At 51.4% G+C, this 19097-nt stretch overlaps 1 protein-coding gene across 2 annotated transcripts in view; it reads left to right on the plus strand.

Annotated features, from left to right (window-relative positions):
- The window catches only part of CPNE2 (copine 2), a 60211-nt gene that overhangs the window by 27933 nt on the left and 13181 nt on the right, over positions 1 to 19097 (plus strand). For both annotated transcript variants that reach the window (XM_040571531.1, XM_040571532.1), the window contains exons 5-12: positions 2207 to 2278; positions 7158 to 7241; positions 9171 to 9260; positions 9600 to 9698; positions 13901 to 13987; positions 14258 to 14317; positions 16559 to 16692; positions 17233 to 17287. In XM_040571531.1, coding sequence (XP_040427465.1) covers positions 2207 to 2278; positions 7158 to 7241; positions 9171 to 9260; positions 9600 to 9698; positions 13901 to 13987; positions 14258 to 14317; positions 16559 to 16692; positions 17233 to 17287 — 681 coding nt within the window. The remainder of the gene's footprint in view (positions 1 to 2206; positions 2279 to 7157; positions 7242 to 9170; positions 9261 to 9599; positions 9699 to 13900; positions 13988 to 14257; positions 14318 to 16558; positions 16693 to 17232; positions 17288 to 19097) is intronic.

Genomic DNA, 19097 nt, shown 5'->3' on the forward strand with positions numbered 1-19097 from the left:
TTGCTGCAGTTAATCTTTAAATGCAAGAGGAAAAGCCGCAGCAAAGCTCTTGATGATACCCGATGCCAGTGTGCCTTCTTCAGGAGTGGGCTCTTGCCACCCCATGCTTGAATGGGAGGGACTGGAGCAGATTGAAAGTTCCCAATCAAGTTCAAAGTTGCCCACTTTAAAGAAAGAAGCTTCTGATCTGTCACTAATGCATCATTAAAATGAAGAGGTCTGAGATGTCTGCTTCATTTTGTACCATTGGTATAATTCTTTGATTTTTTTTGTTATTTATTTATTTTTGCCTCTGCTAAAACCAGGTGATGCAAACAGGCTGTGGTGGCTTGTGTGTGCTGGAAGGACCTTGCCCTCGTAGCCTGGCACCATGCTGGATAGCAGTGAGCCCCAGGGTTAGCGCAGGGCTGCCAGCACCAACTGAGAAAGAGTCTTCTGCTTTGGGCTTAGGAAGTGTGGGGTTCAGAGCCAAGCCCTGCCTTCTTTAACAGTATTCCCTTAAGCTTTTTCCAAGTTTCCATTTTTTTAAATGCCACACACAAATGTCATAGAGGGGTGAATGCAACAATAGTACCTTGGCTTGATTACTGGGATTAAGTGAGAGTCCTGAGGTTTAAATAGTTGGGAAAAATCCCAAAGCATGTCACTGTGCTTATGGGAATTGTTATCAAGGTCTTTCCACCAGACAAAGTAGTGGGGATGTTGTTATTGTCTGAGGGGAGATGCCACAGCGTACCTGTTTGTTCTGCACAGCCTGGCTTTTCCTTAGCCTGTGGTGAGCCCAGAAATGCAGGGACTCCACACTGGGTCTGCTTTTGACAGGAGCGTCATCTGCAAAGGGCAACCTCCGTCTGCTTCCCTACAGCTCCAGTTCCTTACATATGCACACCCACCAAGGACTGGGTGGAAGAGAAAAACAATGCTCTGGCTTTGTTAAAGTGAATGGAGAACAATCTGCCTTTCGAAAACAATGTCCTTAAAGAAATCCAACCTAACAATCTGCCTTTTGAATACAATGTTCTTAAGGAAACACAAACTTATTGGGTATGTGGGAAAGAGAACCCTTTGTGGAGTCTGCCCTGAGGTTCTTGTGCTCACGGCATCTCACGGGGCTGAGGTTGGCTGGTGTGGGAGCAGCAGATCCCCGCCCCGATCCACATGGAGTCACCTTCCCCTTCGCAGCAGGAAACTTGAGGCTGTGTCTGCAGAGCTGTGCGTCCGCGTGGGGCAGGGGGAACGCTGGCAGTGAGCAGATCCTCTGGGGACTGAGGAGAGTGGTCTCCGCTGGACGGGCTGTGATTCCAGGGCCGTGACTGCCTCATTGGCTCTGCACATTCCCCACCTCCCATTAGTGTGAATAACCCTCTGATTGCTCATTCTGAAGAAAATTGTCCCCTTGATTTCACTGAGTTTTGTAAAGGCCCAGCTGTAATTATGCTGCATGTCCAGTGAAGGACAGCCTCCCTGAGATCCAGTGAAGGCAGTGCTCCAGTGAGGGGAAAATGTCCGCACTGTGCTCCTGGTGGGCCCCCAGCTCCTCAGGCCAGGGGTGCTGAGGGACACAGGCACAGCCACAGCTTGGGTCCATGGGGAAGGGAAGGGGGACAGGAGGCAGGAGGTGGGGAGCAGGTGTTTGATCAGGACAGAGCCTTGAGAAGAAATTGAAATGATTCAGAAAACGGCTGCTAACAGAAATGAATAAACGTGTGGGGTTTTTTGGTTTTTGTGTGTTCTTTTTTTTTTTTGTTATAAACATTCCCTTTCTTAAAATACCAAGAGACTCATTAGACCGTGTTCCAGACAAAACCAGCCCACTGGTCTTTGGCAGTCAAAGCCGTTTTGCTGAAGCATGTGTGAGGTAAGCGCCTTAAACTGAAGTAAGCCAGGCTGCACTTGTGCCTGCTGTAGCTATCAGGAGCCATGATGGGGTCTTCATCCTTGGGCCATCTTGTTGGGTGATTGTGCAAGGACGTGGTTCCGCTCCAGTTCATGGTGCCACCAGGATTACCCCGAGGGCAGGGACATGGGCACACCATGGTGTGTATGGTCTTCATTAGATCTTCAGAAGCTTAGAAATGGGTTTTGCAGGAGTTGCACGGGTATCTCCAGCATGTGCATCCTCACATGCTGGATTCTTTTCTGGCTTTTGGCTTGCTGTTCAGTGACTTCATGCTGAAAATGAACACAACTTCCCTTTGTCTTTCAGATAGCTGCCCAAGAGCTCTCTGACAACAGGGTGATTACTCTGAGCATGGCTGGCAGGAAACTGGATAAAAAGGTGAGTGGTGATGTGTCAGAGGATGCAAATGTTAAACTTCTGTCATTCATAGGCTGAGGAGATCTCTGCTTATGGGTATGGGGGTGTCAGAAAGTAGTCCCACAGGTGAAAGCAGGAGGCTGGGACTGGAGGTCTGGAGTCAGGTCCTGGCTGTGCCACTTGCTGCTGGGTAAGCCTGTGCCTCAGTTTCTCTGTTGTCATCATTTCACCTTCTTTGTGATGCACATATAAATGGAAAGATTTTATGTGACACAGGACCTGTGTCTTAGAGAATTTTAAGCTAAACTTATTACTTCACTGCCTGCTCTTTGGAAATATCTCCTGACTGCGTTGACAGTTTTGATACCCCTCAAGTCAATAAGTGCTCCTGGCTTGTTGCCTTTAGCCCTCCTCAAAATTGAGTGAATGTTTGTTTATATGTCAAACAGTAGGGCCCATCTTTTCCAAGGAAGAAGCACTGACCTCATGGAGGTAGATAATACAGGTTTTGGCTTTGGATATGACACACGGGAAACTGTAAGCCTTTCTGAACAGAGCAATCTGACCTTATTTACCAGGCAACCGGAGCGATTCTTTTTAAACCAGTCCTGTTGCTAAGCAATCGATGGGACTTTTTTTTTCCCTCTTCGTAGCGTCTCCAGAGCTTGCATTGTTGGCAGGATGGCCCTTGGTTTTCAAACCACAGTAAAGCAAGCATTTAGGCAGAAGGGCATTTGCCGGGGCAGAAAACTTGGGTTGTTCAGTCCTGTTGTCCAAAGTAGATGGATGCCCAGTTTATCTGAGTGTTTTTCCCAGCTGTTGGGAGTGGCTGTTTTCTCTCCTTCCTACTTACCCTATCTAGAACTCTGCAGTGCAAGGAGCCAGATGTCCCTGCTGAGGAATCCTCAAGTAAATTCATTTCCTAAGTGGGCTGGAGAACATCACTGGGCTGGTGGCTTCCTATGAGATGTGGCTGAGAGTCAACCTCATGCATGTCAACGAAGAAATCTCTGATGCAACAATTTTCTTCCCATGAAAAAGCCTCTGTTGTCTTGCAGAGCAAGGGATAAGATTTCATGGCAGGTTTGGTGCCATTCCTTCATGCTTCAGGGTCTCTTTGCGGGAATGGCCATTATGAAGAGCAGGGCCAAGGACCTGAGTCTTCACACAGCCCCCTTGCAGCACTGGGACTTCAGGCATATGTGCACTTCTTATATTGTCAGTTTAATTGGTGGCATCACTTGCTCTGTGGGCAGGGCTTGCCTTTCTAACCTGGTTTCCAACCAGGTCCCTCTCCAGCTTCTTCAGATAAGGCAATACACATCTGCCCTTCAGACCCGTGATCAAAATACAAAAATTCATCATCTGCCTGCAACACTGTAGGCAGACAGTTTGTGATGTAGACGTGTTTGCACAGGAGTAAGGACTGTGAATAATCCTTTTCTGGGTCTCCCTCCAGTTTATCAATAGATGTCAGCAAAAAGCTCCTTCCTCTGCTTCACCTTGGTGCCTGCCTGACGTTACCAAGAGCTGGATGGGCTTTCTTTGCTGATTCCTATAGCACACAGCAGCATTGCAATGCTCAAAGTCCCAGTAACGGGCAAAGGATGTTGATGTCACTTCAGAACAGAAATGAAAATGATCTCAACATGTAAAAGGAAATTGGGCAAATCTCATCTTATTTTTAAGGAAATCCTGAAACTTCCCATGATGTGGAAACCCAACTTTTCAGCCAGCTCTCTCCACAGTGGCAGCACCCAATTTCCATCAGTCTCTCAGATCAGAAGCCCGGGTCTTTATCAGCATGAGTGAAGTTTTAAAACCCCTTCCCAGGCTGCAGTGAGCTTAGCTTCCCTTTCCCATCCTGCTCCCACTGGTCTTTCCCACCCAGCAGTGTGTGAAGAGGAGCCGTGTATGCCCTGTTGAAGTTGTACAGGGAGCAGAAAGCCATGGAGGCAGCGTTGCCCTGCCCTGTGCTGCAGGGAAAGTGGCCTGGTGACCCATGAAATAAATGTTCCAAACAGCCACTGCCCTCATGCTAACTGCACCTTATGCTGCCTATGCAAAACCCCAGCCCTGGCTTTTCAAGCTCACGGTCTTGCTAAGAGAGCTTGGGAGGAGGTACCTTGTGTTGTGATGCAGGGGCTAAGTGTGCGAGAATGGCAGAAGCCTTGAAAATACAGTCCTGGACTGAAAGGATTTGCTATTTGGCTGTGGAGAACTTACTGTTGGGCACTTACTGGTTGTGGATGAAATGCCACCATGAGAGCTGGGTTAAACAAGCATACAGGAGAGAATGGAGAAGAAGCAGCCAAGAAAAAACATGGGGATAAGGGACCAGACTGCAGCTGAGAGCATGGCACCCTCCTGCACCATGCAGCATGTGGCGGGGGCTGGAGGTCTCATGGGATTTCAAAGCAGGGCCATGGGGCCGTCTTGCTGCATGTGCAGCATCTGAGCTGAACATCCCTCACCAGCAGCCGTGCTGCAAACCAGACCTGTGTGCAGTGACCAACCCGACCCCAGGACCTCTCTCAGGCCAAGGGCAAGTTCTCCCCATCACACACCCCTGGTTTGGCCACACGATGATGCCTTGCTTTAAATGGCAAAGCTTCACGGTGGGGAAATACCAGCAGCAGAATCAGCCTGAGGCGTTTGTACCTTGTCAGATCACCTCTTGGTGGAGTTTTAAGAGGAAGAAACTTGCAGAAGAGAAGGCATTTGTACCCAGGCTCAGCCCTGGTGATTTCCAGTCCCATGGCCGTTCATGACAGCACAGCTGCAGGGGCAAGCATAATTTTGCAGCATGGCTGGGGAGGGCAAGCGCTACAAGTCAGGATTGGTGCTGGAAGCTGTGTTTTGGGGAGCTGCTTCCTGAGGAACCTGCATCTCTGCCCTCCTTGGCTGCAGTGAGCGAGCCCCGGTTTGGATGATGTAGGTGCTTGGACCAGCTTGCAGATCGATCTGGTCTGCTGAGCTCTTTCAGTTGCTCAGTTTCTGTCTCCTGCAAGGCTTGCGTGGGTGAGATGTTGGTGGTTTTGACATTTTAAAATAGCAGTCCACAATCTTGTGGCTTGGAGGCATCTCCCACCCTACTTCGAAAGGAGCAAGGCTGAGTGGGCTTGCAGACTGGGTTGCTGCTCCTGGTGCTGTGCGTAGGACCCCAGCGGGCATCCTTCCCTGCTCCCTGCTGCCATCTGTGCTGATGCCTCCACCACCTCCCGTGGGGTCAGTGCCAATGAAACCGCTTTGGGCTGCAGGTTAAGCCAGCATAGGCAGGGACAGGGTCTATGAGAATGGGTATATATCAATGGTTCTTTAATTCATCAGTGAAGCTTTGAAGCACCGAGTCCAGGCTCTGGCTAAGCATGCACAGAACTGTACCATAACCAATTCCCCTGCAGAAAGAAAGGCTTGTTCTGCTTTCCTGCAAAAACGGTAGGAGAAAAATAGCATCAGAGCGCCTCCCTTCAAGCTTTTGCTCTTTGCTATTGACTTGCAGTAAATAATATAAAATAAAATGAAAGCAGTCATCAGAGGTGGCTGTGAGTTTTGACTACAGCACGTTACAGTTTCTCCAAGCCAAAATGCTTTGCAGTGATTTACATTTCCAGCTGGCTTTGGAAACAGGATTTGGATAGAAATGCTAACGGGTTTTCCTCTGGGGCCGTGGTTGAGCCTGCAGCCATACCAGCTGCTGTCTCCTGGGATGGGACCCCCTGGTGTCCAGGTGTACCCTCAGCCCTCTGCATCCCTGCTCCGTCACCTGGAAGCCCAAAGTGTCCCTGCCAAAGCCGATGGGAAGAAGTTCCTCCAACTGTTTGAGGATTCAGGCAGCCACCTCCATCTGGGAGAAAACCCAGCTGAAACAGCTCTAGTTCTCAGTAAATAGGAAATAATTCGGAATATTTTGGGTTGGGTTCACTTTTAGCCACATCCTAGTTTTTTTCTGAATGGGAACAAAGTTCTGCTTGCAAGCACTGGGGCTCCTCTCATGAGCGCTGCCTGCGCCGCCCGCTTGTGCTGCTCTTGGATCTCTGCCTGCCAACAGAAGTTGCCCCCATGCAGATGCCCAGCGGGGAAGTGTGCTTATGTTTCTCGTACACCAGCAGCCCTTTATCAGGGGAATATCTAAGGAGGTGCTGGCAGGAAAGCAAACACATGCTGGCTGAAGTCTGCGTATCTCAGAGGGTGTTGCATGATCTCTGTCAACACCGTGCAGCTTACTCCTTAAAGATTTGCTCTGCTCATGCTTTCCTGCTGTGTGTAGGAGGGTTCCCCCCCACCCCCCCCCCACCCCAACCCCACTCCTGACACTTGTGCACTTCATAATTGCGTTTTTGCTTTGAAGCTCTGGATGTTTTTCTAACCCAAACACAGCTGCCTCCCAGCTGGGGCTGTTTTCCGTGGCACTGGTGTCCAGAGAGCGTGCCAGGGATGGACTCCCCTGAGCAAAGTCCCATGGGCACGCGCCTGGGCACGGAGTTGCCCACTGCAGGAATGCCAACATACTGCGTGAACGTCGACAGGATCTGCGTGTCCAGAACACGAGCATTTGTGGAATTGGCATCCCCATGGACCACTCACGCTGGGGATGCAGAGGGAGTCTGGAAGGCACACCCAGCCTTCCCCTCCCTGCGATGGGACCTCTCCTGAGCACTTCGGTACTCGATCGGCATTGTGTGTACAGCTCATACAGAAGTAACCATTGTTATTTCTTGGCTGCAAGAATTTGTAAAGGTTTTTGCAGTGTTGATGTGCTGGGGAAGACAGAGGTGGGTGTTTAAGGTGATTCAAACTGGCCTATGCGCATGCTTTTTGACTGATTTACAGAAAAAATGATGGGGAGGAGTTCTCTCTTGCAAATCCCTGTGTAACCTGTCCTGTTGTTCTTCCTCAGGATCTGTTTGGAAAGTCAGACCCCTTCTTGGAGTTTTATAAACCTGGTGATGATGGGAAGTGGATGCTGGTCCACAGAACAGAGGTAAGTGCTACTCCAGAATGAGCTACTGAAACACCCTAGTCCTTAAATCAGCTTCTTTTACCCTTTGTGGCATTATCTCATAAATCACCGATAAAGGGGGGGGATCCTCACCGATAAAGGGGGGGGGGATCCTGGGAGTGTCCTTTAAGGGTCTTGCCAGGTTTTCTTTAAGTGATGGGGCAGGGAAGGAAATGTTGCATGCCTTACAGGTGCTCCAGCAGCCTTCTCGTACTAGCCAAACATAAAGCATTGCCCTCATGCCAGACGAACAGCTTCATGTTTTGAGACCACGTACAAAGAAAGGTTTTCCTCTTCTTGTAGCTTTGGGTATATGAATGTAATCAGCTGTTAGCCTGAGGCTGCCATTTGTCATGGCAAAAGGGAGGTGTCTGGCAGGGAAGGATTAGTGCTCTCATTACAGCCTGTTATTTAAGAGAAGGTGCGAACGCCCAGCTGGGTGCATGCAGTGAAGGAGCAGGATCCTCCTGCACGCCCACCCTTGGGACCTGGCGGCTGGCAGCATATGGGCACCACATCCTGTGCCTGCCTCCCTGTGTGGGCTTCTTGCTCTCCCAGCCTCCTGGAGGAGGTGTTTACAAATTCTCTACTAAACTGTGCTCACAGTGTCAGGGTTTTTCCCGGTCTGCCTGTAAAATAAAAGCCTGTTGCAAGCCCTGTGTGGTTATTTGCTATCTCTGTCCTGCAGCAGCAGGGACAGACCTGCTCCTCACCTGGCTGAGCTGCTGTTAGGCTCAGCAGAAGGAACCCGAAGGCCTTTGGAGAGAGCAGAGGGCTGCTTTCACCTGCTGGCAAAACTTCCTGCATGTCTGGCATACTGGAGCTGTAGGTTTGTTCCATAACACAAACACATGCCTCAGCAAGAAGGCTGGCATCGCCTTGTCTCTGCCTGACGCATGTCCCTGCACCTCCTCAGCTCCAGCTGCAGAGCTCCAAGGTCCTGTACGGGCAGGTCCTCTGCTCCAGCTATCCCCGTGTGCGCCTTGGCACAGAGCAGGGTTGCTCTGTGGTCTTCCTTTTTTTTTTTTCTCCCTTTTCCTTTTCCTTTGATCCAGGCTGCCCCTGCAATACTGTACTGTGGGTACAGCCCCGTGGAGCAGGGAGATGAGGTCTTGAGTGCGGCCTCTGCAAAGGCATGTCTTGGGATGGGAAGGGGCTGTAGGGTTCTTCCATCATAGTAGTGGCTTTTGCACCTCTTCATCAGGCATCTGACTTGGATCACAGTGTATAAATCACCTGCCTGTCTCTTTCACCCTTGTAGTTGCTGTTAAGATTCACATTCCTCCCTTTTCCTTATTAAAAATGTATTAAAACAGCTTCATGCTGTGAATATTGCTTCAGTGAGAACGGCTGTCCTGAAAAGTCTTTGCCAGGCCTGTATTTCTGGGCACTTCTGAGCTTTGTGCCCCTGAGATTCACATGAATCTTTCTTTTTGAGCAAGGTACCTTTGTGAAAGTGACTTTTCACATGCCCTTCAAGCATCTCTGATGTCTACAGCACATACAGTTTGCTAGCACACCTAGTTTCCACCAAGCAGTTGCATTCTCTTAGTAAATGTCAAAAAGCATCAATTACGTTTCTCCAGCTCAGGCAGCAGATGTTACAGAGAGGAGGCGAGATCTGGACGTGCCAAGGGCCATTCAGCTTTCCCGGCTGGCTGTGCTGTCCCACCGCTCTGTCTCCTCGGTGGGCAGACCCTGGATGGGTGCAGTGGTGGCAACGGACAGTAAGCAACGGCTAGGGTGAGGGATGCGGAGTCAGGTTTAGAAGCCCACCTGTTTTAAAGTTTGAGATGTGGCTTTCTGCAGCTCATCTGGGATAGAGTCAGGGTCTCTTGGGAATGTCCCCTGCTTTTTGCCTGTTTTCTGTTTCACTCACTGTAACCGCATCCCTCCGTCCCCGCCCTGCAGGTGATCAAGTACACGCTGGACCCTGTCTGGAAGCCGTTCACTGTGCCTTTAGTGTCACTCTGTGATGGGGATGTGGAGAAGCTGATAAAGGTAATGGCTGCATTTTTGGCACATGTCATGATGGGTTCCATTGTTAAACATCTAAAACCCCATGGGTTGCTTATTAAAACAACAATAACAACAACAACAAAAGCAACAAACCCCCCAAAACAAAACAGAAAAAATCTCAGTTGGAGGTCTCCAAAGGGGGGAGGAGGGAACCTCAAATGTCCCTGCAGAGTTGGGAACATTGAAGGGCTGTGGCTGTCTTGTGCCACAGCACGGAGGAAGAGGATGCCAGCCCGTGGGCAGAGCAGAGGGACAGCCGTGCCCTCCTAGCAGGGGTGTATTCACCGCGTCTGAGGCTGGTTCGTGCTCCTTCTGCCGCAGGTCATGTGTTACGACTACGACAGCGATGGGGGACATGACTTCATCGGGGAGTTTCAGACCTCAGTGGCCAGGATGTGTGAAGCCCAGGATGCCTTTCCAGTAAGTGCCATCATGTTTTATGGGCAGAACAAGGCAGTGACAGCAGAGGGGCAGCTCCTTGGGGCTGGAGGTAGATTTTGTTGCTTGCACTGAGACCGTCAGCCTGTTCTGGGGTCGAGGGAGGCTCAGAGGAGTGGAGAAACCTATTTATTCTCCCACCGGCACCATGAATAACTCAGGCCACTGTTGTAGCTGAGCTGTCTGAGTTATAGAGCATGAAGGCAGTCTTGTCTGAAAATCTGAGATATCTGAAGCAGCATCTGTGGCTTGGGGGATGCCCTATGATTTGTGGGGCCAGAGTGAGAGGGGATCCCTGCCTTCCCTGCCCAGTGTGTGGTGCTGCTGAGATTGCATCTGCTGCAGGGACAGCCTGGCCCCAGGAGGCAATGCCAGCTGCCAGGGGTTTTATGGCAAAAAGCTGTCCCCGTCTTCCCAGTGAAATGCTGGCCAAAAGCCTCTGCAGATGCCACCTGATTCAAGGCATGTCATGCAGGCTTCTGAATAGACAATGTTTTCCACTGCAGTCATAGCTAGGACTACAAAAGCAGGAGGAGGTCTTGGCCGGGAAGTAGGTATATGTAAAATAACGCACAGTATAATTAGAAAAGTTGATTACTTTTCTGGGAAAAGTAACGGCTGGGAAACTGAGGCACAAAGGCATGAAGTGTCCTGTCCAAGACCACAAAAGCTGATGGAGCCAGAGCCCGTTTTTGAATTTGAGAGGATTTGGGAGCCATTTTTCCACCGTATGTGCAACCTGCAGCCTAGTAATAAAATCTTTTCTCTCCACTGGACCCTGAGAGACACTGGTTATAAGAGAGTTAAGCTCTCCTTGCTGCGCGCTTGTGCCACCGTGCCTCTGTGCATGTGCCCGAGCATGTGGCGTGGGTGCAGCTGGGGACGGGCTCTCTCTGCCTCTTCCCCTTGGGTGGCTCGGCCGTTGCTGCCTTGCTTGTGTGACTCCCAGTGCTCCAGGGGCAGCATCTGGGCAGAGATGAAGGCTGCATCGGGAAAGGCCAGGCGCCCTCCATCCCCGCTCCATCTGTGCCCCTGCTGACGCTGAGCTGGGCTGAGCTGCCAGGGGCTCTGGCAGAGGAAGCTGCTTCCAAAGCAAGCAGCCACTGCTCGTCAGCACTGGGTACCGCACTCCAGCATCCCTTCTCCCTGAGGCGGCTCCTTGTGACCTGTCTCATCCTTTCATCTGGCCACACTGATGGGGGAAAATATGGAAACAGGAACAGAGAGATGCTCTTGCTGCAGACAAGGCACTGCACGTTTGCAGATGGGAATAAGACGAGAGCTCGCATCCCCTCTGCTGCCGTACCCTCCCTCTATTCTTGATGATGATGGCCAGGGCAGGCTGTATCAGACTGTAGCTATGACTCGGGCTGTTGTAGCATCACACTTCCTGCCTCAAGGCTTTTCTGTCTTCGTAGTTTTCCCCTTGTTGTGCCTGGAAAATGTCTCTGGCTCCAAGCTGCTGTAGCCCCAGGCTGGTTGCAGGTTGTGGCTGTCTCCAGGACAGAGGGTTGGTGAGGACCTCCTTGCTGAGGACCTCCAATACTGGGATGATTTTGTGGTCAGAAGGCAGCAGCAAAATTCCTGTATTTATTGTAGGGAGTTGAATGAATTGCAGGGAGTCATGAATTCTCAGCTCTGAGATATGGAGGAAAAAAATGCTCTTTGCAGTGTGCACATTGTCGGCTTCTTCCATACCCACTCTCCAGGCTGCGGTCTCCTTCTCTACTGAATCCCCCAGGGCCTGGCCACTTCCCCTGTCAGCTGGTGCCGCTCCTACTGTAGGCTTGTCAGCAGCATTCAGTTACTTGATTTCTGCCCTAGAGGGTTTTTGTTTGTTTGTTTTGTTAATGTTAGTTTTTGTTTTTTTCTTGGGCATGCTGGTATTTGACCTATGCTGCGACATGAGATGGCTGAAATACTCAGCCAAATATGCCTTTATTTATACACGCTGCAGGAGCTGCAGTGCATCAGGCAGCTGAGTTTTGAGCCTGTTTGTAAGAGGCTCTGTCTGCTTTTGCAGACTGGCTGGAAGCTGCCCAGCAGCGCTTCTTCTCTCCCCACCCCTTGCAGTCCCATCCCTTCTCTGGTCACACATTCCCTTCAGTATGGTGGCAGTCCCTGGCCTGCCTGTGGTGCTGGGCACTGGAAGCTCCGTGGTCCTGGGGTTTGGTGGTTACATCCAGGCTCCAGGCTCCATCCATCACTGCCATGAATCTCTGTACACGCTGAGGGTAGATGGAGAAGGACAGATCCAGGGCACCTGCCCCAGTGCTGAAGACACCCAGCACCTGCTTCGAGCCCGTCTCTTCTCTGGGCCCTGGCTACGGGGGCTGCAGGGGTTCCTCTGCAACAGGTATCAGTGGGGTGGTTGCTGCAGATGTCAGATGTTGGGGGCTCACCTACTTCTGTCCCTGTCCACACATTTTCCTTTTATTCCCCAAAGGACTCCTAAGACATGCAGTGCTGGGCTGGTCACCTGCAATGACTTGTATTCATACGCACAAGTGTCTTGTTTCCTGGCTGCCCTCTCTCCAGACAGCTCGGAATTGGTGAAACTCACTTCTGCTTCGTCCAGGCCAGCAAAGCAGCAGCTTACTTCTTTCTCCGTCAGGAGAGAGGTTTTTCCAGTGCTGAGGAAGGGATGACCCTTGCTTGGATCCCTTGAGAACGTGCCAGGGAGAGGTTTGACAGCGCGGCTTTAAGGCACAGTGTGAACAATGTAGTATTTGGGTGCCCGTTTGTCAGAGCCTGACTTTTTGAGCCCACGGGTTCCCAGCTGATTTCCGGGCTGATCCCAAATGTGCCTGAGCTGCCTGGAGGACTCACCCCCTTGGCGGCTTTTTCCAAACCATGCAGCACCCTGTCAGATAACCTACAGTCCTGCTTAGCTGCCAAGTTAAGGGCTGCAGGAGCCCCTGGGTGCTCTGTAGTTGACGTCTCAGGCCCTAGTGAAATCTGCGAGTCTTCACAAGCATGCTGCTCAGTAGAGGGATGAGCTGGTTGGATTTGGGTTTTGCAGCTGTGGACCCACACTAGTAGGGGAGGACACTTGTGGTCCTGGTGCCCCGCTTCCCCTCCTCCTCCAGCTGTGCAGTAGTGATTCTATTTCCCTCCCTTTGCCTGTGGTCTTTGAACCTCAGCAATCTCAAGCCGTAGCTTGGTTGTGGTATGGCAGCGACTGAGGGCTCTGCAAAGAGCTGTGTATCTATTCCTCGGTGCCCTCCTGGCTCCAACATTTCATCCTGCAGCTCTCCTCAAGCTTTTCCTTGCACCTACCCAAGCTTTCATCCTCCCATCTGCAGCCTTGGGACTCTTGTGCTGCCAGCCTTCCCCTCCCTTCCTCTCTGCCACTCTTTACCCATCTCTCCCCATTGAGAACCTCCTCAAGCAGTCCACGTTTGCTGTGAGCACCCGGTGATCTCTCATCCCGCTTTCCTCCCAGCTTGCTGCACGCTGGAGCTGGTCTTCTTCCAGGTTATCAGCTGCGTGGTGCCTCCTCCTGTGAGAAGTGGGGCTGTTGTCTTGCCTTCTGTTGACATACTGGTTGTTTGCTGAGCGGGGGAAAGCTTCTGGAGGTCCCAGCTGGAGGCAGTTGTTCAGCATCCAGAGACTGAAGGAACAACGAATCCAAAGCCCAAACCAACCTAAATTTAGACTGTTATTTGACAAGAGTTTTTATTCAAATGGTTTTAGATTTAAAGAAATGCAATATTGCAGCAATTTTCTGAACATTGACAAGGCATTTTGTTTCCCCAGAGTGTTTGAGAAACGGCTGTGGCCCACCCTAGCTGTCAGTGTGTCTGTCCCAGCTATTCCAGCAGTGGACAGTGACTGGGCAGCAGTTCAGTTTTGCAGTTAGCTTTGGGTGATGGCTCCTCTCTGCCCCTGCTGCAGGTGACTCCCACCTCTAGAGTGGCCGTTTGCTGCTCTTAACCCACCCCCAGAAAGGAAGAGCCCCTTCCCACAGGGATCCTGTGTCTTGGTTTCCTTTGTTATATAGCAGCAGCTCACTGTAGCTTATTCACGTGGGCACTTTGAAATGCACGGAGGGAAGGTGCCTGGCAGGATGTGGCCACTGCAGAAAGGCAGGTGGTTTGCAGCATCACCATCATTCAGCATTTGCGTCCACCTGGGACAGCCCAACACTGCTTTCACACCAGTGTCCATCTCATGTCTTACAGCTAGAACTAGAGTGCATTAACCCCAAAAAGCAAAAGAAGAAAAAGAATTACAAGAACTCTGGGATCATCATTGTCAAGTCCTGCAAGGTGAGCACCATGCTGGAATGTTTAATTCTGCTCCTTGGCAGGGACTTTATATTGCACTGAGTTCCCCCATCCCTCCTGTTTCCAGTCCTCTTGCATTTCCAAGTGTGCATCTTATGGAGCATGATCAAAAGGGCAATTTTCTTTCTACCTGGGTTTCTCTCCCCTTAGAGCACAATTTGCACCCCTTTGCTCTCTCTCTTGTGCCGGGTCAAGTCTTTTTCCTGCAATGGTGAAGATTGCTGAAACACGCTTCTTTTTGTTTTCTTTCAGATAACCAGAGATTTCTCCTTCCTAGACTATATCCTGGGAGGCTGCCAGCTGATGTTCACTGTAAGGACTTTTGCTGCTCTTTTTCCAGTAGTGGTAACAGATATGTCATGGTCAAAACTGTGAAGGGAGGTGCTGCAGGAGGTTCTGCCAAGGCAGGCGTGAAATAATGTGCACAGGAAGCTGCCCTTTAGCCAGCTGAACCACAGAGCCGAATCCTGCTGGCTTGGCTGGGTGTGGTTTCACAGCAATGAGGAGATGCCTCATTTTGCTGTTAAGCCGTGTGGTACTGGGGCTTTGGGGTACCACGATGCTCGAAGTGCATCACGGCCTGCTGGTGCTCAAGACTATTGCTGAAGATCAGAGTCCCACAAAGTCCTCACGAGTCTTCACAAAGTTGTACCAACTTATTTCCCCATTACTGGTTTTAACTAGCATCCAGATTCTTGAGCGAGGTCTCCCTATTTTGAACCCTGCTCAGAGGCTTTGGACTGTTAGCGAGACAGTGTTTCTGCGTTTTTTTATATTTTTTTTGGAATTCCACCCTCACTTGATCTGGAACCACAATGGTTTGTCAAGAGTAATTAAATGAGGACGTTACAACCCCAAGTGAAACCACCACAAAACAAAAGTGCTGTTTTTCTTCCCCCCACTAGCTTTCTGATTTCTGAAAACTTTTCTGATTCAGTATCCAGAGTGGTCTGGGCACACACAGTAATTTCAATTTTTATTTTGTTGTCTTGTCTCAAAACATGGTGGGGAGAGGAGGAGGAGGAGGAAGAGTTGCCATAGAAACAGGAACAAGTGTGAGAGCTCTTGATGTGCCATTCTGCTGCTGTGAACTAAGGTCTCCATGCTGAAGAGTGAATAGAAGGGGAAAATCATTAAGTTTATTGGTAGCACAGAGCTCTTGCGTAAATTAGTCTGAATGCTGAAATTGTTCCTCCCTGTTTAAAGATCTGCTGGTAACAGGGGCACTGGGTTTCTCCCCTTCCCAAGGCATCTGGTTCGATCTTTGCTCTCTTGGGTGGGTTTTTACGTGTTGAGCAATGTGTGCAATGACGTGCTGGTACACCGGCAGGGACAAAACTGCTGCATGCACCCTTGCCATTTGGGAAGGCAGCTGGCGTCGGTAAGTGCACAGTGCCTCAGTTTCCCTCTTGCTCTCTGCCCAAGCGTGGCTTGGCCGCTTCTGTTTTATTGAAAGCAGCACTTCTCATTCCTCCAGCTGCACCAGGGCAGGTGTTACAGCAGTGAGCTATGACTCTAACATGCTTGCTGAAGAAGTCAGGTTTTACCAGGCTTTTTGCATGTTCCTCTGCCTCCATCCTGCTGGAACGAGCAGAGGGAGGGCAGTGGCTGCTGGGACCATTCCCAGCCCCTGCACTTCGCAGCAGCATCCCCTCGGCACAAGCAGAGCAGCAGCTGCCCCTGCTGAGAGCTGCCCCAGCACCGCAGGGGATGTCTCATCTTCCCCACCTCTGGCTTTGACCCAGCCATCTGCGGCTGCAAGCCCAGGAGCTGAGTCTTTCCTCTCTCATTACAGATACGGAGCAAAATCCAGTGCAAATCCCCTGAGCTCAATTTAGCCACCAGAGTTATTTTGGTTTTTTTCCTATTTGCTCTGCAAACTAGGCAAACACAATCACACCGTCTGCTTGTCTCTTCCTTGCTCTTCTCTCCAAGTCATTTCAAATCTGGTGGCTCATTACCTCACCACATTTGACCAGATTTAACTGGGTCCAAGATCTCGGATACGCATTCCTACATATGTCTTTAAATAGCATGGAGGAGGGAGAAATATGAGTGCTTTGCTGACAAAGCAGCATCTCAGCCTACATTGCACCCAGGGGAAGCACCATGTACAGCAGCTGCAGGGAAAGCCCCCCTCAGGGTTGCTTTCAGATCCAGCAAATGCCCAGGCAGCCCTGGCCACTTTGCTGTCCATGGGGCTACTTGTTCCCTGAGCTTAGTGCCCAGGAGATGGGCAATGACAGTCCCAGGCATGAGCCCCAGAAATGGTGGAGGCTTGTTCCAGGAGCAGGAGTTGCTCTGGGACACCTTGTCTGGGTTGCTTGATGGTGAAAAAAACAGGTATCATAGTGGATTGCTTTGTCTACCCTAGTATTTCTTTTAGGAAGGGTGAAGAGCTGAATTTTGTTAAACTTTCCAAAGTTTGAGGTTTGGGTCATGGTGGGACTGTGTCTGAACTTCACATGGTCCATTTACAATAGAGAATCAGTAGCTAGGTGTGTAGTGGTGACTAGTAACAGAGGATGGGGCTGTGCTTCTCTCGCACCTCAGGTTGGGATTGACTTCACAGCCTCCAACGGGAACCCCCGAGACCCCTCCTCTTTGCACTATATCAACCCCATGGGAACAAATGAATACTTGTCAGCTATCTGGGCTGTCGGGCAGATCATCCAGGACTACGACTCGTAAGCACTGTGCCTTTTGGGCTCCACTGTTGTTTTGCATACATTTCCCTGGTTTCCCAAGGGGGTGCTGGGATGCTTTTCACCTGTTTCCATGGCTTGACTTCCCACCCCCAAAGCAGGCACAAATATTGCCTTGCTTTTGAAAAGCTCCTTAGGAGAAAATTGCCTCACACATTGAGATGCAGACACTGTGACGAGGAGAGCAGGTAAGGACAGTTTCTCCTCTCTCCCCATCACCACTGCCGAGCATGATGATGTTCAAGCAGACATGGAGCATCCTTCACTCGGTGCGGCTGGTGACCACTCACCTGCTGTGTTAGCACAAAGGCAGATGTCCCCAGCTTGCTGATATTTGCTGCTGGCTGCTGCTTTGTCCCAGCCACATTTTTAGCATCCAGAGTTGGCTGCACAGCAGGTGCTTTCACTGGAGCTGGCGGGATGGGGAGGCTGTTGGTTTGCAGAGGAGCATGCCTTCAGCAAAACCCATGCAAGCATCCTTTGTGCACATGTACGCCAGTATGTTTTCTTCTTTTCTTTTAGAGACAAAATGTTTCCTGCTCTGGGATTCGGTGCCCAGCTCCCACCGGACTGGAAGGTAACACGCAACAGCAATCCACGTGTTTGAAACATGTTTGTCCTGAGGGCAGGAGCAGAGCCGGAGCAGCAGCAGGGCACAGGCTGCACTCAGGCTCGCAGGGAGAGATGTAGCAGCGCAGGTGGGCAGTGAGGCAGGGATGGAGCACAGCCAGCAGGCCCTCTGAGCCAGGCTGGAGCTAAGGCAGCAGCTCCCTGGCACTGACGGGCAGTCAGCTGTCGATCATTTTGCTGGCAGGAGGAAGGAGCAATCTCGGGACCCTGGAGGAGTGTGTCAGGCAGCAGCAAGCTCTGGCAGGAGGCTGGGAGCCGACTGGCCTCCAGTTGATGTTGTCTGCCTGTCCTGGTGGGGGATTAGAGCAGAAGGACTCTTCTAAGGTGTCCTCAGCACTGGCAGTGCGACCTGTGTGCTGGAGTATCGGAAGCACATGGCAGAGCATGGGGGCCCACTGGAACCGGCATTCCCACCACAAACACTGCTTCGTCTGAAGGCTCCAGGAAGCAGGGCTGGGGAATTGCACCCTGTGCCCAGAGCCACCGCTGACCCTCTGTCGGGAGCTCATTCCTTTCCTCTGGCATTTTCACAACACCTTTCTTTAGCCCCTGAGCCCGCTCATCCTCTCCTTCATGTCTGCAGAGCGCTTCGCACTGCAGAGCCCTGGTACTTCATGGGGTGCTGGGTGCAGTGGGGCGCACGGAGGGACAGGGCTTTGGGCTGCTCCGGCTGTCCGGAGGTGTGATGTACGGCCTTGGTTTTCCCATAACGCAGCTGAGAAGCTGCTCTGGGACACCGCAGTGTTCCCCTACCGGCTGGGTCTTTTGACTGCTCTTGGTGCATGTTACCTCCGCTTGTTGCTGAGAAGTCCCCAGCTCGTGGTGCAGTGCTGGGGTTGATCCAAGAGCCTTTTTTTTTTTGTCTGCTTTGCGGCAGGAGGGGAGCACTGCTCCGGGCTGAGCAGAGCAGGGCACGTACATCACAAGCAGCTGGGCAGGGGAGCTCTGCGCTGCTGGCCTTTGGGGCTGGGGATGTTTTACCCCTCAGGCGTGCATCCCACATCTTCCCCAGAGAGAAGGACCGTTGCGGGGGTCATTTTTAATCCATGCAGAGGCCCCACAGGACTAGTCCAGCACCGCTCATCACAGCCACCAGCATGGTGGCTCCCACCTGACTGCCACCTTTCGTCGCACCCTCAGCTGGCTGTGACCGCAGGGCAGATCCCAGCAGCTCTCGTGTTTTCACCATTTCAACCCAGACTCTTGGATCTCCCAGCAGCCCAAATCCCTGCAACTCAAGTGGGAGCTGTTGCTGGTTGCCACTCACAAGAGTCCTTCCCTGCACAAACTGGAGCTGATTCATCCCCCTTGGCCGTGAAATGTCTCTGGTCTGTCATTTCACCAGTTTCTGCAGGAAAATCTTGGTGAGCAGCTTCCAAGGAATAACAGTTGTCAGCTGTCAACTGGGGATTTATTGTTTGTGGGGAGAAATGGAAATGGAAAACGCAGCCAGGCTGGAAGGAGCCTGGCAACCTAGGCTGCAGTGTGCAGGGCAATGGGTCGGTCATCCCACCAAGCATCCTGCTTCACTGCCACCTGGGTGGAAACTGCACTGCTGGGCTGCAGCCCTGGGCATGAGCAGGGCCTGGGGCATTAGGTGAAGCCATAAGGCAGGAGGAAGGACCCTGAGCAAGGCAGGGAGAGCAGGCCTGTGCCCCACAGGGACTCCTGGTTACTGCCTGTGAGCCTGGAATTGTCTGTCCCGCACGGCTGGAGGAGTTTGACAGGCTGGGGATGTCAGCTGATGGCTCAGGGGT

This window comes from Cygnus olor, chromosome 12 (genome assembly GCF_009769625.2).
Source record: "Cygnus olor isolate bCygOlo1 chromosome 12, bCygOlo1.pri.v2, whole genome shotgun sequence".
NCBI lineage: Eukaryota > Metazoa > Chordata > Aves > Anseriformes > Anatidae > Cygnus > Cygnus olor.